At 47.8% G+C, this 24,365-nt stretch overlaps 2 protein-coding genes across 2 annotated transcripts; both read right to left on the bottom strand.

Annotated features, from left to right (window-relative positions):
- Positions 1–1,574: 1,574 nt before the first annotated feature.
- Positions 1,575–2,802, bottom strand: LOC109768808 (uncharacterized). Its single transcript, XM_073508226.1, has one exon. The coding sequence runs from the start codon at positions 2,741–2,743 to the stop codon at positions 1,895–1,897; it is 849 nt and encodes a 282-aa protein (XP_073364327.1). The 5' UTR covers positions 2,744–2,802; the 3' UTR covers positions 1,575–1,894.
- A 4,223-nt stretch (positions 2,803–7,025) lies between these two features.
- LOC109768809 (uncharacterized) lies at positions 7,026–9,737 on the bottom strand. The gene is made up of 8 exons (XM_020327536.4): positions 9,419–9,737; positions 9,182–9,302; positions 9,034–9,089; positions 8,900–8,947; positions 8,709–8,806; positions 7,914–7,983; positions 7,733–7,843; positions 7,026–7,283 (listed from the first exon to the last, which is right to left on the bottom strand). Exons 1-8 carry the CDS (start codon positions 9,506–9,508, stop codon positions 7,233–7,235), a joined length of 645 nt encoding a protein of 214 aa, XP_020183125.1. The 5' UTR covers positions 9,509–9,737; the 3' UTR covers positions 7,026–7,232.
- Positions 9,738–24,365: the final 14,628 nt, after the last annotated feature.

Raw genomic sequence — 24,365 nt, 5'->3', positions numbered from 1 at the left:
CCCTCCCCTTACTGGATCAAGAAGGAGGAGACGTCTTCCCCAACCGTACGTGTGTTGAACGCGGAGGTGCCGTCCGTTCGGCGCTCGGTCATCGGTGATTTGGATCACGACAAGTACGACTCCATCAACCCTGTTCACTTGATGGAGCGCCAAAACCAGCGCGTGCTAGGCCGATTTTCCCCCGTGCGCGCGAACCTTTCCCGCGCGCTGGAGCGCCAAAACCAAGGCGGCGACATGGCCGCTGGCATGATCTAAAGCGCGCGCGGTCATGAAATGGGTCGGCGCGTTGGGCGCACTGCCGACCCAAATCTAAAAGAGGGCGGACGCCGGGTGGGCGGCCGACCCAAACTGACAAAAAGCGGACAAAAGCGCCGTCCGTTTGGGTCGGCCCGTTGGAGTTGCTCTAAGTACCTTAAATGGAGATTTTTTATTTTTATTATGTTGGCATAACGATATAACGTTGCACACTTTTTTAGTTGTTGCGACAATGGTTATAAAGATATGTGGATATAAGATAGGTTATAAAAAATCTATTGCCCGCAAAATAAAAATTCTCATTCGTTTGTTCCTTGAATGAAAATAAAACTTGATTTCCATCCAATATTTCTCGCACAAAACCACTTGGCATGAATCATGAGCTATAAAACTCAAGAACTTTGGCTAGAAAAAAAACAATTTACTCTGTATAGCAAAATTGACGCCCCCCTTCCAGTTTTGGCATGAACTTCTGGGAAAAAATGTTCCCATAAAAAAATATCCACGAAAAAACTTATTTGAGAAATAAAATCACCCATAGTACTATATTGGACGTATGTCTAAAAGGTTGTTAAAACTTTGACTGTTGATATCATTTTAGATAGATTTGTTGAAACTTATTTTGAAAATATAATTATTTTATTTTACTTTTACTAGCTAAGCAGGTGCTCTGTCGGTTTCAAAGGCAAAAAATTACGGAATGACCTGATTTATTGAGGAAACTAGGGCGAAACCTAAAAAGGTAAACAACACTGCTACGCATTGGCCAAGCTAGATCACCAGCACCAATGTGAGCAGAATGTTTGGAAAACGCCTTCAATGAGGAAAATAACGCCGTCATCACTAGCATTGACCCCTGTCGAAAACCAAGCTTTCGCCCAGAACTGCACATAACCATCCAGCCAAACTTTGGAGAAGAGTCCGGTCACACAAACAGCCAAGCTTTCAACGTCGTTCTGGACTATCAATTAATGTCCAAAGCATCACTTATTTGTGACATGAAGCGGGTAGTTTGTTTAAGATTTAACGATGGTTTAGAAAAAGTAGGCTATGCCAGCAACACATGCTAACGCTATTTCATTTCTCTTATATGTAAGAAACCCCTAGAAATATATTTTTTGTAATGAACCAGTGCTAGCTTTTGGTTAGAGCCTTCGTTATTTTATATTATACATGCTTCCGATCAAACATGCATTCTTGGGCCTTCTCTGCCACTACAAAAAAAAAGCAATTTTATTGTTTGATGCGCATAACATAGCAAAAACATAAGAATTCTTTAGTGGTGTACTACATAAGTAAATCCAAACACAACTGCAATATAAAAACTCCAAACACAAACATATTAATTCATGTGCATATCATATACATGGTGCATATACATAAAAAGAACAGATTGAGCACCTACACCATGCAATACTACTCAGACATAACGCTCTCATCAAGAACTAGAGTGCGGGGTCTAACGACATGTACAACACACACACACACACACACACACACACACACACACACACACACACACACACACACACACACACACACAAACACACACACACACACACACACACATGCACGCACGCACGCATGCACACACAATGATACCTAGATGACGGGCACTGTGCGGATGTAGCTAGTCCGATCATGGCTTGGCCTCTGGCTCCAGAAAATGAAGTTCGGGCTTCGGGGGCAGCTCGGCCTTGGGGAACGGCGGCATTTCATGCTTCGGGACCTCTGGCACAGCAGGGTGCGGTAACTCGGGCTCCTTCAGCACCTCTGGCACCTCAGGGTGCGGCACATGGGGCTCCTTTGGCACCTCTGGCACGGCATGGTGTGGCATTTCAGTCTTCGGCAACTCTGGTATGGCAGGGTGCGGCAGCTCGTGCTCCTTTGGCACCTCTGGCACGATGGGGTGCGGCAGTTCGTGCTCCTTTGGCACCTCGGCAACCGGATGCGGCAGTTCAGGCTTGGGGAGCTCGGGCATAACAGGGTGCGGCGGCAGTTCATGCTTTGGCACCTCGGGCACCATGGGGTGCGGCTGTTCATGCTTATTTGGCACCTCTGGTACGATTGGGTGTGGCACTTCAGGCTCCTTTGCCACCTCGGGCACAGCCGGATGCGGCACTTTAGGCTTCGGGAGCTCGGGCACAGCAGGGTGCGGTGGTAGTTCATGCTTTGGCACCTCTGGCACCATGGGGTGTGGCAGTTCGGGCACGAGAGGGTGCGGTGGCAGTTCATGCTTTGGCACCTCTGGCACCATGGGGTGTGGCAGTTCGGGCACGAGAGGGTGCGGTGGCTCAGGCTCCGGCAGCTCGGGCACGGCAGGGTGCGGCGGGAGTTGGGGCTTTGGCAGCTCCGGGACGATCGGATGTGGTGGATACTCCTTGGGCAGGGCCTCCTCTAGGTGCCGTGCTGCGCTGGTCATGGAGCTGCATGAGAGCAGCAGCGCCATGAGGAAGACAAGGGAGGCCATGGTGTTCTTGTGCGGCATGGTGTTCTTGTCTATGTGTATCGATCAGAGAGAGGCAACTTGTTGCTGTGATGTCTTGGAGATAGGAGAAGGCCCTTATTTATAGCACTCCAAAATCAAAACGAAAAAAAAAACTCCAAAATCAAAACGGAAAAATCGCTGCATGGGGGTAGACATGCATATGCATGTAACTTTCAGTAGACAGTAGTAGCCTGACTGAAACTTTTGGTGGGTTAGCTGGCAGATCACCTGCATTTCGGCTGTTCGTTTATTTTTTGACGAACCGGTGGTTGTTTACTTACTTCTGTTTTGTGTCTAGTTATGTGTGGTTAACTTAGTTTGGAATATTGAGACGTGAGTGTACCAGATATGGTCGGTGATACATTTCAATCTCTAACCTGAACAAAGATATGGCTACACAGCGAGCCTGAACGCAACTGTTTTGGGGATGATTCGGAAATTGGTCGGTTCGGCAGCTCAGCGGCAACTATCTAGGTCGATCCGGCTGATCTCCTGAAGACGCCATATATCAGTCAGAGTTGACGGATTGCGCCCGCACGCGTTCGCGTAGGAGCGTCCGTCGCCGTACCGCCATGTCAGGCCACTGGCGCATGGTCGTCGTGGTACGGCAGGTGTTAGGTCACCATTCACCGGCGAACGGCTGATGCAAGTAAATTTCAGGGGCTGTGGTCGGGAAACACCCCCGTGCGCTTATTTTGAGATGCTGAAAATGGAAGCATGTTGGTTATTGTTGATGTGGAGCCTGGACGCTTCTGAGCTTTTTTCTTGCATTTGCGGTGGTTGTGGTTGATTGGGGCTCCACGTAACCCGGTCTGGAAATTAGGGACAGCATATATCACAGTCGTGTGCAGTACATACTAAAAGAAAAAACACAGATGAAACACACAGACAAAGACTATGCAAATTTTCCCTAGCTGGACAACTCGCTCTTTAGTACTCCATAATACATTGGTATAATTTTTGCTCCCGCCGCAGTCAGTTTCGATGGTTAAATTTATGGTCAAACTTGGATCTCGTAAAGCGCGGGCGCACTACATTGTGGAATGGAGGGAGTGCAAATTATGCTCTCGGTGCAACACACATGCAATTACCTAGTTCAGAGGCGGAGGACGAAAAAAAATTAAGGTGTGGCGAACTGTCATCTTAAGGAGCCGGAAGTTGCCGGACGTACCACGGTGGTGTCCAGGCCGGTGACGACGTCCCCCGCGGCAAGGACGGGAGCGCTCTTCCGGAGCTGGCGGCGGAGAGCCTGAGAACGGCTGCGGAGCGGGCGCGGCGTGGGAGCGCGAGACGGACGGCGCGGAGGAGGAAGAAGAGAGGAGATAGCAAATGGATCTGGCATGGTCTTCGGGGTGGATTTGGTGCAATTTGGGGTAGGGTCGGGTTGTCGGGTCCGACATGGCGGGAGTGCCTGGGCGTCCCATATCTGCCTCATATTTGGGTTGGATATGGGGGGTGCCGGTTAGCCCGAACGTTTGAGGGTTGTTTGAGAAGCCCGCCTGGGTCAAAAAATCGTGATCGAGCAGTGACCGAACGACTTGCCCGAGCGTATGAGGCGGGTTTGAAAGGTCCGGTTGTAGATGCTTTAAGGGGTGCAGCTGAAGCGAGCTGGTTCACGTACGTCTACAGGGTGAGATGTGCATGTGCTATGCAGCACATCAATCAAGTTGCCTGCTTATCTGCTTCTGATCTAACTTGTGTGCTTCCGTCTAGCTTTGCTTGGGTGAATCGATCTAGTGTGATCTAAAACAAACAAGCAGTATATGCTTAGGTATTCTCATGAAGAAAAAGTGTATGCTTATATAAAAAAAAATGGTGCCGAATCAAGGTGTGGCGGCCGCCACACCTTGCCCACTGGGCTCCTCCCCCAGTGACCTAGTTCTATGTAACAATAACGATTAATTACTCATGCTATAAAACAGGCTTATATTTTATATTTCTTACCGTTTCGTGTGATGGTCACTGCAAAGTCACTGTGCCGGCGACGGTTCCATGGTGGTGTGTGGGGTTGTATCCCGCATCCTCATCGTCCTCTGCGCACAATTGCGGTTCTCCAGTCGCTGACGCACTCCTTTCACCTTGACGACGCCCTACTCCATGGATCTCGAACCATGGGACGAGGACGAGCGGGAACTCAACATGGAGGAGGAGGTGCTCGATGAGCACATAGTCGACGAGGCGTAAATGGCCTCATGAGGAGACGAGGTTATGCCCCCCCCCCCCCCCCCCCCTCCCCGCCATGTAGACTGATTCCGAGGTCCTCGAGGAGCACCTCGCGATCGAGGCCTCTTCCAAAGCCATGCGACTGTCATCGCCATCCCAGCCACGTGTGCGACCAAGCAACGGGATTGAGCAGAGTTCAAGACATATCTCAATGCCGGTGGTTCAAACCCCTTCGCCGATGAGGCCACGCCAAAGGGCACGCATGACGACGGGCATCAGGCTCCGACAAGGGGAAGGAGCCCATTGCCATCTCCCCCTCTGGCGATTAGCTTAAATTAGGTTAGCTAAGATGTAATTAAAATTAATCAAGTTTAGCTTATGTTAGTTCCACCATGTTTAGTTATGTGATGTTTAATTGTGCACTATTGTGATATTTAATCAATTTGTTAAGTTCATATCATGTTTGAATGCTGAAAGTTGTGCAAAATTAAGGTTTGGGGAGTAGTTTTTAGGGGACCGACTGTCCTAAAAATTTATGATTGAAGGAGTTAAGTTTTGGGAGGTGGTTTGGGGAGTTACAATTTCATGAGAGATACTCCCTCCGTTCCTAAATATAAGTCTTTTTAGAGATTCTAATACATTCGGATGTATATAGACGCCTTTTAAAGTATAGGTTCACTCATTTTGCTTTGTATGTGGTCTATAGTAAACCGCTAAAAAGACTTATATTTAGGAACGGAGGAAATAGAAATGTAGGCTTGCAGGTGGACGCATCCACTGTAGACAAAGAGGCAATAATTTGCTGATTTTGCTGTAATTACATAAAAAGTTGTAATTATTCTTACACGGACAATAACCTGATTTCTTTTTCTACTTTCTATGCGTATGTGATTTACTTTTCCTCTACGCCACTGCTAAGGAGTAAGACATGTGGTAAATTTTACATATCTATCAATTAATGTTCTAAAAATGTACAACCATACTCTCTAACTTTGACTATCGACATATAAACCGACTATTATGTTAAAAAGAAATTAACATAATTAGTTTCGCATGAAAATATTTCATGATTAAGCATTTTTAATGACTAGCAAAAGAGCCCGTGCGTTGCAACGGGACCAAAAAAATACTCTTAAGCCAATAACCACGACTCGAGACCCTGATAGGTAGACGTTCTTTATTTAAAATGGCATCACATTTGTGTTCCCGGCGATGGTCTCAATGCTCACACAACAAAAACACATTTGAATGTGGTCAGTCCTAAGGCGTCTCTCTCTCTCTCTCTCTCACACACACACACACACGCAAGCACGCGCGCGTGCTCGCACGCACATAATCGCTCAGAATAAGATGAGAAAAATGTTATTTTTTCCTGCCAGGTTTTCCAGAGTTGTGCATGCGTGGTTATCAATATTTTTTCCCTCTCAATCTGGTTTTAATGTGTGTTTATTTGCAATTTGGATCGCCGCCAGTGCGAAAGAAAAAACGGACCGTGCACTATGGATTAAGTTTGCACCCAAATTAATAGTTTAGAAATATTTAACAGCTAAAAGTAACAGCATATTTAGATTCTACACATTTTTCTAATCAAATTTCATATATAATATGTTCAAATCGGAGTTACAGTTTAAAAGATATGGATAATTTTGTTTTAGATAAATTGCGGATTGATTAACCGAAAGGTCAGGGGGTTTTCTGTTAAAACACAAAAAACGATTCGTATGACTTAAATATGGATGGCGGGTTGATTACCTGAAACGTCAGGGGGTTTTTTGAGAAAATTTTAAAATGGTTAGGCATGACTTAAAGATGGACTGCGGATTGATTTCAACAAAAGGACTTTTTTGCAAAAAAGGGCGACGGACGAACCCTCCATGCTTTATTATTATTAGGTAGAGACAGAGATAGAGATGATAGAACTACCGATATCCATATTTAAAACATTGTGTATATAAAATAACTACTCTCCCCATTCCAAATTATATGGTGTACTTTTTTAAGTCAAACTTCTATATATCATCAATACTATGAGGTAACAGCGATGGCATGAATCAGCATTAATTTTACGGTGCGTCTGCATTGACAGATGAAGGATGTAAAATATCTATAGTGACGCAGGTAAGGAAGAAAGTCATTCATTTTCCACCACATATTCATGCTTCTTCACCAACATACATCAGTCACTTACCTAATACAACATCCACTGAAGACATGATGCAAAACAGATGTACGAAACCGCCATCTCATCCTCACCAAAAATAGACCAGCCATGTTTAACTCAGCAGTCCCGTCACTCCCACTGGATATCCATCTGCATTATGTATAGCTAATCCTCATCAAACTTGATCTTCTTAGCTGAAGGCTGAACGCTCCCAATCTGTATAGCCAAGAAAGCATTAGCAAGCAGGCAAATATTTTGTTATTACCTCACACACAATAGAAGCAGAAAAAAAAAAGCTAGAAAACAGAAGCTAATGTACTAGTGATCAATATCAACTGTTTATCCGTTAAGAACAATTGAAGCACAGCTCATAATATGATTAAGCAAAGTCTGGGACGAACAATGGTGCTAATACATAAATTATTTCAGCAAGCAAATGTAGATAAGAATAAACAAGCAGTACTCTAATTATCAAGGACCTACACAGTAACACATGGCAAAATTGGCTTCTAGAAAACTACAAATGCATGCCTTCTGCCAAAGATGAAAAAAGAAGTTGAAATTTTCCTAATACCATTTCAATTCTGTGGCGAATTGCTGAGCTATTTCAGATCTGATTAAGATAGATTTAGTAAATCAATGAACAGCATCAAAGTGTTACTTACAAGGGGTGGACACTCATAATCGATGCCAGCAGCCTTGATTCTTTTGCGACGATTCTCATCCCGCTTTACAATTCCTTCAAGCATCCTCTTATGCTCTTCTACTGTTTTATCCTGGTAACACAACAGCTAATATTAATCTACAGCGTTAAACTTTTGCGTTCCAGTTGTCGTTAGCAATTACCTTACTAAGCTTATTCCGTTCAATTGCTACCCGGTCAACTGGTACAAATCCCTTCCGCACACCTTTCCATCTAGAAGCGATACAAGATATGGACATTGTAGATAGTAAGAATTATGTTCTCATTTTAATCAAAACGCAAGAAACAGCAACTATGTACAGCTATATGTTACGAAAGTACAGGGAAACAAAACTCGAGTGCTGTAGAAGAGTTGCTGCAACCACCGTATTAAGTACACAAAAAGAACCAAGGATTCAATAATAAATACAGGCACACAAATGAAATCTAACACAAGACGCTTGCAAATTCTTGCAAAGTTGCAAGAGATTGCCATCAATGCTTCAGTTATGCACTTATCAATGCAGTGGTATATATACCAATTCATATTACTGTCACAAATCCTTGACTTCATAATTTAGTTTTGACATTCACATATCACTTACTATGCCTACTGATATATATTTCTAACATGACTTACAGTTTGCATAAAGCAATCAGAAAGTATCAACACCAATCTATGTTACCCCAATGAGCTTGCATCATTACTAGCTGTGCAATGCAGTGGAAGAAATAGCCTAGGTAATATCAAGTAAATGTATGTAGCCTGTTCGGAGGGTATGTCACGGTAAACAGTATTCCATGACAGAGAAACACAAAGTAGACAGCATTTGCCCAAGAATATATTGACCTCATTTAGTGGTGATTAATGTGTACTCCTAAACAGAAGATGAAGGCTATGTTTCTGTTATCAAAAAGCAAAAATAAACAGAATTAAGCAGCACAGTCATGGTGATTACAATTTGGCATGAACTTTCTCCAGTGGGACAGGCGCAATTTGCAGAGTGTGCTCAAACAAGAGGTAGTTATTCATCTCATCAGCTACAATCTTCGCCACCTGATATACCAAGAACATGCCAGGAATCTGTAAGCAGGCAACAAACATACAGTGTGCCCTGATAATCTGATATATCCCAACGCACGTGCTTACCTCAGGGTTCTCAAACTCAATGAAACCATAATGCTTGGACTTTCCTGTCTACACATACCACCAAACAGCAAGTTAGATGCTCGCAGAAAACAGCACACAGATCATCAGATACCTCGTAACGCAGCATACGATACCTTGCGGTTCCGGGCAATCCTGACCCTCTTAACAGCCCCAAACTGCTGAAAGAAACCTGCAAAAATCAACCAAACCAACAAAGACTGTATCAGAACCAGACCCATCGCACCCCCTGCGCTTCTCTGAGCTCTGCTGAGAGAGACAGACCTTGCATCTGGTCCTCGTAGAAGCCGTGGGGGATGTGGCCGATGTACAGGACGGTGGCCGTGTTCTCCGGCTCCTCGGGCTGCTGCTTCTCCCGGATCCTCTGCTCTTTCCCCTCCAGCGGCTGCGCCAATCACAATTCACAACACGGCGTCAGGGACAGCGACCAAAAGGATGCGTGCGTGTGTGTTTTCTCTCTGTTGGGGTTTGATTTGGTTCGAAGGGGAGCAAAGCACGCACCAGGAAATCCTTGCCCTCGCCGGTCCGGGGGCCGGCGGAGCGCCGCGAGAGCACACGCCTCTGGTTCCTCTTCTTGTCCCTCAACCCCATCTCGCTCGAACCTCGACGTGGGTTCTAGAAGAAACCTGGCTCTGGCGTGAAAGGGCAGAGGTGGAGGGCGCTTGCTCTGGCCGTGGACGACGGACGGCGATGCCTCGAGCGGGGGACGGGGAGCAGGGAGCACGGGGAGCGCGCGACTGCTGGCGGCTAGGGTACGTACCGTAGGGATGGGGAACAGAGGGGAAGGGAGTGTTTTACTCTGGTGGGCTGGGCTAAAACCAAAGAGACTATGGGCTGCTGGGCAGAGCTGATGTTTTTTCTTACTCGAAAAAAACAAGGACGTCGATAACTACCACACGTGTGATAGGAAGGGAGACGCACCACTCGTCTCTAAAGCGAACAGATTGCCACGTCATCGCATGAATGCATGTGAGAATCTTTTTAGATTTTGAGTTTTTAAAACGTTTTATCTCTTAAATAAAAAATCCGATTGAAGATCCGTTTTCACCATTAAATCCATCGCGACGAGATCTTTAAAACTAGATCTCATATCAATATGTTTGGACCATTTTTTTACGGTTAAAAGTTGTCATGTCTATTGCACATGAATTGCCATGGTGTTTACACTGAAGTTGCCATGATATGCTTAGTTATTTTTTTTCTACATACAAACGTAAATTTTGACATCATATAAAACGGAGAATTAAGAAACTAGACTTGCCATGAATCATAAACTAAAATTACCATGATACATGCACTTCAAATTGCCATGGCTTATAAAAAAAATAATTTTCATGGTCAAAGTAATGGAAATACTATGATCTATAAACTAAAATTGCCACATGGCAACTTTAATATAAACACTATGGCAACCACAATGTAAACATCATGGCAACTTTTGATTAAAAAAATCGTCGAAACATATCAACATGAGATCTAGTTTTGAAGATCTCGTCGAGGCGGATTTAATGGTGAAAATGGATTTTTAATTGGATTTTTTAATTAGGAGATAAAATATTTTTAAGCCGAAAACCAAAAAGATTCCCGCTGATGTAATCTGTTTTGACGTGGCAAAATGAATGGTAAGAGCAACTTCAATGGGGCGACCCATTTCGTCCGCGGTCGTCCGTTTGGGTCGGCGCGGACAGAAAAGGCGGCCCAACGCGCCGACCCAAACGGACGCGCGTCCGTTTTTCGTCCGCGGGCGACCCATTCCCGGCCCATTTTTTAGCCTGATTTGCGTCGGCGCGGACACGGGACTGACGCGCGCGCGGTCGCCTACTCCTGTCCCCGGGCCTGCTAGTCTGTGGCACATTGGCCTTCCTCCCCCCGGCCAACAAGCAACCCTCGCCCCCGCCTCCTCCGTCACCGACGCCGCCGTCCAATTTTGCGGCGACTCTTCCAGCTGCCGCCGCCTCCACATCCGCCCAGCAACGCCGCCCCTGCCCCCAGTTGCCCGCCGCCGCCGTTTTGCCGCCGGGGAGCAAACTGGTTCCCGCCGCTGCTTCCCCCACCGCACAGCCGCCCGCGACCAAGAAGACGCCTCGCCGCCCCCGCCGCATACGACTGGCACGCTCGTCGGACGCCGTCACACTCGTCGGACGCCGGCAGGGCAGCTAGCTGGTCTGTGCGCACCGCGTCTTCCCTCGCCGGCCGTCTCCTTCTTCGACGCCCGCAAGCTGTTCGACAGTTTGCCAAGGTACGAAAATGGACTCCGCCGACGAGTTCTTTTTCCACAATTTCATTTGCGACTCCGACGATTCGTCTTCCGACGACGAGGAGGAGATATTGGCTGCCGTGTTGGTCCATCACCACATCAACAACCAGTGGCCGTTGTTCCGTGGCTCCATTCCGGGCCACCTTCCGGCGTTGAATCGTAACCGAGAGAGTGGGCATTTCCTTCTCTGGAAGGACTACTTTGATACAACAAACCCATTGTTCAAACATCACAAATTCCGCCGCCGGTTCCGTATGAGTAGGCATGATTTCAACCGTATTAGAGAGGGAGTGGTCGGCTATGATGACTACTTCGAGTGCAAAGAGGATGCCGTCGGCAAGATTGGTTTCTCCTCTTATCAGAAATGCACTGCCGCCATCTGAATGCTTGCATACGGAGTGCCCGATGATCTCATTGACGAGTACGTCCGTATGAGCGAGTCTACATGCCTAGAGTCCCTGTATAAGTTCTGCAAGGCTGTGATTGATGTGTTTGGCCCTGAGTACTTGAGAGAGCCGACAGCTGCAGATACAGCCCGTTTGTTGGCGATGAATGCTAGCAGGGGCTTCCCGGGGATGCTTGGCAGTATAGACTGCATGCACTGGGAGTGGAAGAACTGCCCTTCTGCTGGGCAAGGGCAGTATAAGGGACATGTCAGGGCTTGCACTGTCATACTAGAGGCCGTGGCGTCTCAAGATCTCTGGATCTGGCACTCTTTCTTTGGCATGGCTGGATCACACAATGATATCAACGTGCTTCAGCGCTTGCCGGTGTTTGCTAGGCTTGCCGAAGGCAACAGCCCACCGGTGAACTTTACTGTCAACGGCCACAACTACGACAAAGGGTACTATTTGGGTGACGGTATCTATCTTCAGTGGACCACTATTGTAAAGACAATACCCAACCCTGTTGGAGAGAAAAGGAAAAGATTTGCCCAAGAGCAAGAGAGTGCTAGAAAGGATGTCGAGCGTGCCTTTGGTGTTTTGCAATCTCGATGTGGCATCGTTCGGTATCCTGCTAATACTTGGAGCACGCAGAAACTATGGGAGGTGATGACTGCTTGTGTGATCATGCACAATATGATCGTAGAAGACGAGCGCCCGGAACGTCTGTACGATCAAGGCTTTTAGTTTCAGGGTGAGAATGTTGTGCCTGAGCATGGAGTAGCGGCAACATTTGAGCAGTTCACTCAGTTTCATGAAGACATGCGTGATTGGGAAACTCACGTGCAACTACAAAATGATTTGGTTGAGCATATGTGGACTCATGTTGGCAACCAATAGATGTATCTTCTTTTATTCGTTTGCAAAACTATGTGAAATATTTTTATTTTTATTTGGCCTGTAAAACTATACTATTTATTTGGGCGGACTATTTTGTTTGTTAAATTTTCTTTCACAATATGTTGAATGCAATGCAAAATTGGGCAGCCAGCCGGCCACGCCTGCACATATGGGTCGGCGCGTTGGGCGCGCTGCCGACCCATATGAAAAACAGGGCGGATGCCGGGCGGGCAGCCGACCCAAACGGACAAAAAAGCGGACGAAAGCGCCGTCCGTTTGGGTCAGCCTGTTGGAGTTGCTCTAATGGGGGCGTTTGGGCCATGTTGCTTCGTGCCACACGTGTGGCGTTAACATTTGGGAAAAACAAAGGTGATGCTTTTTTTGAAAAAAAAGAAGCTGATCGCTGGTCTGTTCATGCTTCGGGCTATCCGGGTGCCGAGAGAAGAAAACCCAAAATTTTCGAAATAATTCGGGTTTTCTTTTTGGGAAATGATTCTAATCAGCCGCCAGATGTAGCACGGGGCGTCCGTCACCTCCCTTGTTTGACACGTGTGCTGCTTGACCACGCATGTCTCTCTCCCTCATCTTTTCTTGCAACAACATCGTTGTTGCAAAATGGTGGCAACGGTGGCAGCGAACGATGACTGCGCGAGTGCGCAACGCAGCTGTAGATGTGTTGCAATTTTTGCAACATGCACCTTGTTGCAGAAAATTAGGTGCGGCGGAGATGTTGTTGCAATTTTTGCAACAAGGGTCTTATTGCAGAAAAATAGGGAAGAAGAGGTTGTGCAGCATGGGTCGTGCTGCATGAGATTAGAGAAGAAAAGGTTTTACAATAAGGGTCTTGCTGCATGAGATTAGAGAAGAAAAAATTTTACAACAAGGGTTCTGTTGCAGAAAATTAGAGAATAGAACATTTTACAACAAAGGCCTTGTTGCAAGAGGAACAACGATTAGAATCACCCGAGTGATCACGACTGTAGTTGCGCCACACGCGCAGCCGTCAGATACAAGTTTAATTGGGCGTCGTGCAGCCTCTATCAGCCGCCCAAGACCTACGTCACTGGACGCGAGCCTCTGCCATTTTTCTACATCATCTGGATTGCAGAAGTCATCCCGCAACAACGTCCATGTTACATAAACATTAAGATGAGAAAAAAATTCTGCAGCATCATCTGTGTTGCAGAAGTCCATCCGCAACGACACACATGTTTCAAAAAAGTTAATGTGAAAAAAATCTACAACAAAATCTTTGTTGCAAAAGTTTCCGCAACACGAGATATGTGCAAACGGTTTCGCAACACTGCCTTTGTTGCAATTATGAGGAAAGAGCCGGGCCGATGGATGCGCCGGATCAAACAGCTGTTAAGGTGGTGGATCTTTCGAAATAATCCGCCGGCGGACGCGTAGCGTCGCCCTTTCTTTTTTCTGCGAGGAAAATAATAATTTGGGTTTCTAAACTTGGTAACTGCAACTGTTTAGGCTTTGGGAGACAATTGTTATAGTTTTTTTTAGAATCACAATAATGCAGACATTCACACACACACGCTATCACTATAAGCATTTTAAAAGACCGAGGGCATCTTTAATTTGCAGGGTTCTAAAAGCGCAGGAATAGAAAAAACATAGGATTAGGATGTCATGCCCATCTCAATTCTACTGGATTTTGATTTGTATGATTGCATCATAGAAAAAAGAAAAGGATCCAATGTGAAGCAGTACCTTTAGAAAAAAATCTATAGGATATAATCCTATGGATCAAACATTCAACGTAGAGAAACTTCTTAAGGATTCTAAACTTCCAAAATTCATATGAAAATCCTTCGAATCAAGGAGCCCTGAGCCGATAGATCTTGATATTGACGAAGTCGTCGTAGATGGTTCATGGTTGATGGGCATGCCATACCATTGAATGAATATCGTCGAAAAGCCTGAAATAAATTCACAATATATGATTGCATATATCAAGTCTAGAACTTGAACCTGCATCTGCAGGTTTGATCGCAAGAGACCAGCCATCTGGTGCTCAGTTTGCAACAACTATTACATAAGTACTCCCTCCGTTTTGAAATAGATGACTCAACTTGGGTCATCTATTTTGGAAAGGAGGGAGCATGTTTGTAGTAAAGGCATGACGGTTTTACACGTGATGGCGGTTTAACTAAAGGCATGACAATCTGAGAGACGACCGACTATACACACACACGAAATCCACTTTATTAAATACAATCTCAAACACTCCCAATAGCTCAGCAGGTACGTAGTACAAACAAATCACGGATGTCAGGCATGCCACGGTAGCTCGTCATAAATGGACACAGGACTCAAACATATCATGGACCATGCATGGATTCGTCGGTGGTTGAGAGTGATCATGGTTTTGGCTCCGCAGGATACGGCAGTGGCGGCTGCGCCGGCTTCGGTGGAAGCTCACCGGTAGGGAGTGGCGGCAGGTCTGGCTTCGGTGGCAGCTCGACGTCCGGCTTCGATGGAAGGTCATCAGTCGGAAGTGGCGACAGCTCCGGCTTCGGGGGCTCCTCTGTCTTGGGTGGCAGCTCGACCTCCGGCTTCGGTGGAATCTCGCCGGTGGGGAGTGGTGGCAGCTCTGGCTTCGGTGGCTCGTCTGTCTTGGGCAGCAGCTCGGGCTCCGGCTTGGGCGGAAGCTCGCCTGTAGGAAAAGGCGGCAGAACCGGCTTTGGTGGGATCTCACCTGTTGGCAGCGGCGGCAGGTCCGTCTTCGGCGGCTCCTCACCCTTGGGCACGGGTGGCAGCTCCGGCTTCGGTTCCACGTCAGGTTTGGGCACCTCCGGCACCGTCGGCGGGACCTCCGGTTTGGGCAACGGCGGCAGCTCCGGCTTGGGCTGCTCGTCAGGTGTGGGCAGTTCCGGCTTGGGCAGCACGTCGGGTGCGGGCAACGGCGGCTCTGGCAACACGTCCGGTGCGGGCAAAGGCGACAGCTCCGGCTTGGGCTGCTCCTCAGGTGTGGGCAGCGGTGGCAGCCCCGGTTTCGGCAACACCTCCGGTGCGGGCAACGACGGCGTCACGTCCGGCTTGGGCAGAGGTGCCGGGAGAACAGGCGGCACCGGTGGGTACGCCGCCTCCTCCAGGTGCCGCGCCGCGTTGCCGACGCCGCTGCGGGAGAGCAGCAGCACGGCGAGGAGGAGCACCGCAAGAGAGGAGGACATGCTGGCGATCCCGGAGGCCATGGCTGGCTCCGATCGCTGAGCTAATCAAGAAGAGGAAGGGTGCGCGTTCTCCTTGCTGGGGTGAAGAGAAACGAAGGCGAGGGCGAGGCATTTATAGGAGGCGTTCGCTCATCGTACGGAGCCGATCGTAAATTCGTAATGCGTTGCACTCAAGTTCAGTACGTTAGTTGGCAGAGAAGACGGATCACCTGCGTTGCGTTTCTTCCTGGCACTTAATCCGTGGTACGTTTCGTACTCGCCCCGTGTGACGGTGGAGAATCGGGCCAGCCGGGCCGATCGACCGGATCGGTTGCTCCGGTTATACACTACTGCGACGTTGCCTACCCAGATGGTTAGTGGCACGTTATCTGCACGCGGGGATTGCCTATCGTCCTGTCAAAAAAGGAGAGACAAAATGACCTGACGTTACAAGCGTCAAAAGGTCGGCACTTAACTTTCTTTCCATGGATTTATTGCGACAGAAGTTTCTGCAGACTCACGGTTTTTTAGAAGGTGCAAGGTCATTTCCTAGATATAAAAATAAAAATGAATAGAGGCTGCAAGGTCATGCCATTGGTTGCTTATAAGACTAGCTACTTGCCTAGTACGGTTCACGCTTTATACTGACGAACTAGTTCTACTCCATGAGGTTGATCGAGCGACACGAAATCGGTCGACCAACACGCACTATGAAACGTACGTCGAGATTATTAGTAATTTATTTTTTGAGAAAAACATGGGAGCAACTAGTTAATAAGCGCTTCTTTGGGAGCCTCACAACGATCGGCACCACCTGGAGTGCTCTCAGTCGCCCGCCACGTGTCGCGCTCTGGGCGTTTCCTTCGGAAAAAAAATTCGCACGCGCTTTCGGCTTTTTAAACATTTTTTCGGTTTTTTTATGTTTCGGTTTTCCACCGGTCTTCTTTAGTTTTTGGATCAAAAAAATTTTGCGAAAAAAACACGTTTTCTTTTTTTTTCTTTCACGAGAGTTATGCATTAGCTTTCGCGAGAGGCACGATTTTGCTTTCGCCAAAGTCACGGCCGTTGTTAGGACCGAGAGTATATCGACCAGGGGGGGGGTGAATGGGAGATTCAAATTTTCTTTCAAAAGCTTTGAAACTTATCCCACTCACAGCAGCGGAAGTAGTACCAAAGGAAATAAACTTAATTAGTCTTCTTCGTCAGAAGCATATTCATCGATGAAAGCATTGACAATAGTATGAGTTTGATGAATCACATGTTTAACTACGATGAGAGTAATGCAACATGCAAACATATGTAATAGAATGAGACACAACATAGTACCTACTAATAGAAAAGCTATGCAAAGATTCCACAGGAGAATCCTAGGCACAAGCAGATAAGAAACAGAATGAAATGATCGAACAAACTATTGGCACAAAGCACGAAGATAAATTGCTGAAGGAAAAGCAGTAGAGAAATTAGAACCAGTGGTGCTTGATGGCGACAGATTGATTTGGTAGAGCAGTTCACCCTTCTGCCAAAGGACTACGTCTGGTTGGAGGGTCTGTGACTTAACACGGAAGATAAACTCTCTTCACCCTATTCTCCTTCAACGCAGAGCTGATCAGACTCAGGTTGATTTTACTCATGGTAGATCCTTGTCGGCAATCTCCAAACCTTCGGTCGATCTTCGCGAACCATAATGACTTTTGGTTGCTGAAGATCTGGCTTGGTGAAGACAACAACTCTTCAACACTCGAAGCCGAAACCTATCCGTCTAGAGAGTGCGCATCTCTCAAGAGTAATAGGTACAAGAACTCTCAGTCATGCTACTGTGATGCTAAACCACTGTCTAAGTTTGGGCTCTTGATTTTTCTCTCGGTGGATCTTAAACTCAAATCACTCGGAGAGGGGTTGCTCAAATCAATGATCCAATGATGTGTTGCCATCCTATGATGTTTTCAGTAGATTTTTTTTTGTTTTTTTGGGTTGATTGATGATCTAGATTGGTTTGAGTTGTATGTTTTATTTTGGTGATGTCCTATGGCGCCTTCTGTGCCGCACACATGTGAAGAATTCCCGATGTAGGGTTTGCAATATGTTCATGATTCGCTTATAGTGGGTTGCTAGAGTGACAAAACCTTACACCCGAGTAAGGGGGTTGTTTGCGTATGCAAGTAAAGAGGACTCGATACTTTAATTTCTTGTTTTTAGTTGGAAGCAAACGTTCGATGTACGTAGAGTCGTATCAGTGGCAGATAGGACTTGAGAGAATATTGATCTTACATTTAGCTCCTTGTGGGTTCGACACTTCATACTTACCACTTCCACCTTTGAAAATTGCTACGATGATTCTTTGCACTTGGGGATTATCAGATAGCATAAAAGGATACTTGAATAAGAATTTTTCAATTAAAGGCCTCGGTGAAGCTGCTTATATATCGGGCATCAAGATCTATAGGAATAGATCGAGACGCTTAATAGGACTTTCACAAAGCACATGCCTTGACAAAGTTTTGAAGAAGTTCAAAATGGACAAGTCAAAGAAAGGGTTCTTGCCTATGTTGCAAGGTGTGAAATTGAGTCAGACTCAAAGTCCGACCACAGAAGAAGATAGAGAGAAAATGGAAGGCATTCCCTATTCCTCAGCCATAGGTTCTATTATGTATGTTATGCTGTGTACCAGACCTGATGTGTGCCTTGCCATAAGTTTGGCAGGGAGGTACCAAAGTAATCCAGGAGTGGATCACTGGACAGGGGTCAAGAACATCTTGAAGTACCTGAAAAGGACCAAGGATATGTTTCTCATTTATGGAGGTGACAAAGAGCTCGTCGTAAATGGTTACGTCGATGCTAGCTTCGACACTGATCCGGATGACTCTAAGTCACAAATCGGATATGTATTTATATTGAATGGTGGACCTGTCAGTTGGTGCAGTTCCAAACAGAGCGTCGTGGCGGGATCTACGTGTGAAGCGGAATACATAGCTGCTTCGGAAGCAGTAAATGAAGGAGTCTGGATGAAGGAGTTCATATCTGATCTAGGTGTCATACCTAGTGAATTGGGTCCAATGAATTTTTTTTGTGACAATACTCATGCAATTGCCTTGGCAAAGGAATCCAGATTTCACAAGAAGACCATGCACATCAAGAGACGCTTCAATTCCATCCGTCATCAAGTGTCGGAAGGGGACATAGAGATTTGCAAGATACATACGGATCTGAATGTTGCAGACCCGTTGACACTACAAAAAAAGACATCCGTGACATTTTGGGCCGAACAAAAAAAATTTCTGTCATACTTATGACACTTCTATGACGATAATTGTGACAAAACACGGTATGATCATAGATGTGGTGGGGTCCTACTTCTATGACAAAAAATCATGACAGAAAATGAGCTTTTCGTCCTGGGCGGGCCGGAGACGCAGCTGCATGACATTCTTTGGGCCGTCCATGACGGAAAAAACCATGGTAGAAGCGAGGGCGAGGAAAATATCGGGGTGTTCCCAGTTACGGTGGGTGGTCAGGGCCGAGCGATGCGCGTTTCTCTCGTACACGCATGCGCGTGGGTGCGAGGCGTTGGGCTCTAACTGAACTCGAGCGAGGCGTTGGGATCTAACTGAACCCGAGCGATTGCACTGCAGGCTACGCGTTACTGAACCCGAGCGATCGATCGATGGCTATTAACTGAACCCGATCGAGCGATTCCTTCGCTAGTGCTGCTAACTGAAGCCGATTGATACTGCCTCTGGATGAACAGTGAGCGTTGCTGGGGGGGGTTTGGATGAACAGTTCCCGGTGGGGGTGGATGAACAGGACCCCGTGGTGTTGCCTCTGGATGAACAGGACCCCGATCGATCGAGCCGGTTGGGGCTGGATGAACAGGACCCCGTGGAGGGCAGGATGAACAGTAGACGGTGGAGGGCTGGATGAACAGTAGCCCGTGGAGGGGTGATTGAACAGGAGCCCATGGAGAGGGCTAGTTGAACAGTAGCCGGTGGAGTAGCGCGCGGTGGAGGCTGGATGAACAGGAGCCCGTGGATAAACAGTCGCAGGTGGAGGCTGGAGGAGGTCGACGGTGGATGAACAGTAGCCCGTGGAGGCTGGAGGGGGTCGACGGTGGAGATAAACAGTATCCCGTGGAGTCCCGTTTTGCGGTACGCCACACCCCTCCCGATGAACAGGATCCCCGTTTCGACCGTAGCGCTCCAACACAAGTCCGTTTCCTCCGTTTTACGGTACGCCACACCCCTCCCGATCAACAGGACCCCCGTTTCGACCGTAGGAGGTACGTTTCCTCCATTTTGCGGTACGCCAGACCCCTCCCGATGAACAGGATCCCGTTTCGAACGTGGCCGGTCGAACACAAGGCCGTTTCCTCCGTTCTGCGGTACGCCAGGCCTCGTTTCCATCGACTGTTCCGTCCAAGCCCTCCCGATGAACACGACGACGCATTCCGTTCCGACCCAGCCGGTTGGCTCCCCATGAACACGACGATGATGCTGTTTCTCCATTCCGACCCAGCCATGTACACGAGCCCTGGCCGTACGTATGCGCGAGTAGGCGTTTGAGACCCTGCCCGTATGTACGTACGTGGGCGTATTTTCTTTCTTGCACACTGGCCGCTGTACGTACGTGTACATGCTACGTGCGCGCCTCTACTACGACACGTGCGCACCTCTACATCAACCAGTATGTACGTACACGTTCGCGACCAGAATGACAACGCTACGTACGCTTCGACCAGGTGGGTCCCGCCTGTCAGGCACTTCCTTGCGTGCGAAGATGTAGCTGGTGGGTCCCAGCAGTCAGGGGGAAACATTTTTTCATGAAATACGGTGGCCCGTCCGGTGGGTCCCTGCTGTCAGGTGAAGGAATAATTATTTTGCGCGTAATAAGGAGGCACTTCGTTGCTGCGGCCGTGGACCCAGCTGTCAGCCTCTCCACGTACAGTCCACGTCCGATGGAAGCCGTTCCTTGACCACGTTGACCACACCGTGCCGAGAGCACCAGGGCGGTGGACGACGACGAGGCCTAGGAAGGGGACGACGCGGAGCCGGGGAAGACGCGGCAGTGGAAGCCCGCGCGGAGAGGAGTACGAGGGTTCACTTGTTCGGCTGCGGTGTGAGGTTGCCGTCGCCGCAGGGCCTGGCCAGCGGTGGGAATAGTAGGGGCGGTGAGGCCTCCGCGGCAGCACAGCCGGCCACGGGAGGCAGGAGAGTGCGGCACGACCGGCCCTGCTTTGGGCGGCTGGAGCAAGAAGACTAGAGGTTGAAGAAGCACTACAGCCGTTGGATGGACATCGTACGGTCACTGGAGCTAGAATCGTTCATATTGACTAAGTTGACAAAGCACTCCGTCCCCGTCAACTTAGTAGGCCCACAAGTCAGCCTCCCACCAAGGTGGGTCCCAACTAGCAGGGTGAGTATTCATTTTTTGTGCGTAATAAGGAGGCACCTCCGGTGGGTCCGAGCTGACAGCGGGGGGAACTTTTTTTCACGAAACACGTTGGCCCGTCCGGTGGGTCCCAGCAATCAGGGGGGAAACGTTTTTTCGCCAAATACGGTGGCCCGTCCGGTGGGTCCCTGCTGTCAGGTGGAGGAATAATCATTTTCCGCGTAATAAGGAGGCACTTCCTTGCGGCTGCCGTGGACCCAGCTGTCAGCCTCTCCACGTACAGTACTCTTCCGATGGAAGTCGTTCCTTGACCACGTTGACCATGCCGTGCCGAGAGCATCAGGGCGGTGGACGACGGCGAGACCTAGGAAGGGAATGACACGGAGGTAGGGAAGACTCGTCAATTGTTTCCCACGCGGAGGGGATTACGACTGTACGAGGGTTTACTGGTTCGTCTGCCGTCGCCGGAGAATAACAGCAGGTGTGGGTGAGTAGAGGGATGGCTAGGCCAGCGATGGGAGTACGGTAGGGCGGTGAGGCCTACGCGGCAGCACAGCCGGCCGCGGGGAGGAGGGAGCAGGCAGTCCCGCTGGCGCTTGTTTGAGCGGCTGGAGCAGGAAGAGCAGAGATTGAAGAAGCACGACGGCCATTGGATGGACATCCAATAATCACTGCTTGTGCGTCAACCTATTTTTTTAGGAAAGCCTCAAATCTGTGGAAAACAGCATACAACCCATCTACCATTATTTCTAATAATTTACAGCCCATTTGCTAATTCTTAAGGTTTTTTTGAAGCCCATATTCTTTTTGTTGGCATTACAGCCCATATTGTGGCCACGGTTAAAAAATTATATGAAATTTTGCATATTTCGGTGCGGTCCGAACTATTTTTAATCCCGAAATTTGGAGTCACATTCAAACTGATTTTAAAAATAAATGTATATCAATATAAAATCCAACAAATTGTCCACGCATAAAAATTAATGCAATTCAAAATCTTGAAATGAAAAAAAGAAATTTGAAACTAATTGCCGGTTTGATGTGTTTTAAAAATGTACATCCCATTTCTCATTACTGGTAGGCCATTTTCTCGGCCAGCCGAATGAAGCTCTCCTCGTCTTGAAAGATTTGCAGCCCAACAGGCCTGACAAAGCGACTTACTTGGTAAATAGCAAAAAAACTGAGCTGTGGCCGTGGACCCAGCTGTCAGCCTCTCCACGTACATTACTCTTCCGATAGAAGTCGGTCGTTGACCACATTGACCATGCCGCACCGAGAGTACCAAGGCGGTGGACGACGGCGAGGCCTAGGAAGGGGACGACACGGAGCCGGGGAAGACGCGGCAGTGGATGCCCGCGCGGAGAGGAGTACGAGGGTTCTCTGGTTCGGCTGCGGTGTGAGGCTGCCGTCGCCGCAGAATAACAGGGGTGTGGGTGAGTAGAGGGATGGCCTGGTGAGCGGTGGGAGTAGTAGGGGGCGGTGAGGCCTCCGCGGCATCACAGCCGGCCACGGGAGGCAGGAGCACAGGGCACGACCGGCGCTGGTTTGGGCGGCTGGAGCAAGAATACCAGAGGTTGAAGAAGCACTACTGCCATTGGATGAACATCGTACAGTAACTGGAGCTAGAATCATTCATATTGACTAAGTTGACAAAGCCCTCCATCCCCGTCAACTTGGTAGGCCCACAAGTCAGCCTCCCATGATGCTGGGTTCCAGCTGGCAGGGGGAATATTCATTTTTTGTGCATAATAAGGAGACACTTCCTTGCGTGCGAAGATAGCTAGTGGGTCCGACCTGTCAGCGGGGGGCATATTTTTTTCGTGAAATACAGAGACCCTTCTGATGGGTCCCAGATGTCAGGTGGAGGAATCAAAGACTTGAGAAGGCGTACAAAACAAGCTAGTGTACCAGTAAAGAGACGTTGCTGAGTTTTAGAAAAAAGAGAGACGTGCTCCTATAGCTGGTTCGAATGCAAACCTAGACTATGACTATATATGGTGCTATGCTACTCTGCAAGTAATGAAACTGACATATCTAACGTTCGCTTCTCCTCTTCTCTACTTACTCCGCCTAGCATCAGAAGCTCTGGCCGCGGCAACCATGTCCGCTGGCTGCTCGTCCACCTGCTCTTCAGCAGGCAACAACCAAATATGCGCCAAGTCACCACCCATACCATCGCCTGTGGGTCTCATCACACCCCCGCCGGCACGCGCTCCGCAGCCGGTTGCTCATCGCAACCCGTTGCCGTTGGTGTGGTGCCACTGCTGCAAATCACGCAGAGTCACCCGTCGCGTCTCAACCACAATCCTCAACTCTGGCCGAGTCTTCTACAAATGCCCGAATCATGGGGTAATAATATGTTTAAGTGTTGTTCTGCTGCTTTCAGTTGCTGATTTTTTTAATAGTTTGGTTGATGATCTTTCAATTTGATTCGTGCAGAAAAGGGAAGATTCGTGTGATTTGTATTTCTGGGAAGTTGCTGATGTGGGGGAGTGCAACTGCGCTGATTATTTGGTTAGCCGAGGAATCCCAATACCAGCAGGTTGGGGTGTTGGACAAGTAATTGAAGGAACGGCAGAAGAGGAAGATGCAGAGCAGAAGGTTAAAGATGCAGTTCCTCTGATCATGGCCAAGCAACAGCTGATGAACGGCCTTGACAGCAATGAGGAAATGAAAGAGCTTGTGAAGATAATGGGCAAAATTGATGTGCTCTGTAGGATGATTGTCTCTTTATTTGCAGTGTATGTAGCACTCGTGATGTATTCAGTGGCTATGACATGAGCACTTTGCTGAAACTAGTAATGAATGAAACCTGTGTAGCAGGCTGGGTGTAGTGTTCTGAACATCTAATGATTTCTATTAACGGAAATCAGGGGGTATCCCCTTTTGGCTCATAAATAAATAAATAGCAGAGGCCCTTTTGATAATAAATAAGTAAACTAGCAGAGGACCTGTCGGGTCAGCTTTGTTCTCATTCGAAGACGTCGAGCAAATTGCAGTCCAACAGTAAACTATGTCATCATATTCAAGTTTCACAGCCAAATATGAGTACAACTAAACAACAATGTCATCATATTTTAGTCATACAATCACCAAACACAAATCAGCATACATAACAAGTAACGTTCTCACAGGAAAATACTAAACAACATGTTCATCAGGTTTCAGTTGTCATAGCAAACACAATTTCACATAGTAGATAAAAACATCTTCTGACAGGCAAATACGACAAAAGCAATGTAATCATCATCCGCAGTAGCAGCGTCAACATCTTCGCCATGTGTATCAGTCTGAATCGTAATTCCCCATGGTGTCATCTTATTCTTCGTCCTCAACGTCCTCGAACGTTGGCTTCTTTT

The sequence above is a fragment of the Aegilops tauschii genome, chromosome 2, assembly GCF_002575655.3.
Source record: "Aegilops tauschii subsp. strangulata cultivar AL8/78 chromosome 2, Aet v6.0, whole genome shotgun sequence".
NCBI lineage: Eukaryota > Viridiplantae > Streptophyta > Magnoliopsida > Poales > Poaceae > Aegilops > Aegilops tauschii.
Note: the sequence above shows the minus strand (reverse complement) of the source record. Positions and strands in the feature narration are given on the sequence as shown.

What these genes read in the sequence shown, in the direction of transcription:
- LOC109768808 (XM_073508226.1), bottom strand. Translation starts at nt 2,743, where the DNA reads ATGCCGCACAAGAACACCATGGCCTCCCTTGTCTTCCTCATGGCGCTG.
- LOC109768809 (XM_020327536.4), bottom strand. Translation starts at nt 9,508, where the DNA reads ATGGGGTTGAGGGACAAGAAGAGGAACCAGAGGCGTGTGCTCTCGCGG. An exon ending in AACGGAATAAGCTTAGTAAG is followed by an intron (nt 7,844 to 7,913) that starts GTAATTGCTAAC and finishes TTGTGTTACCAG; the next exon opens with GATAAAACAGTAGAAGAGCA. An exon ending in ATTATGAGTGTCCACCCCTT is followed by an intron (nt 7,284 to 7,732) that starts GTAAGTAACACT and finishes TTGGCTATACAG; the next exon opens with ATTGGGAGCGTTCAGCCTTC.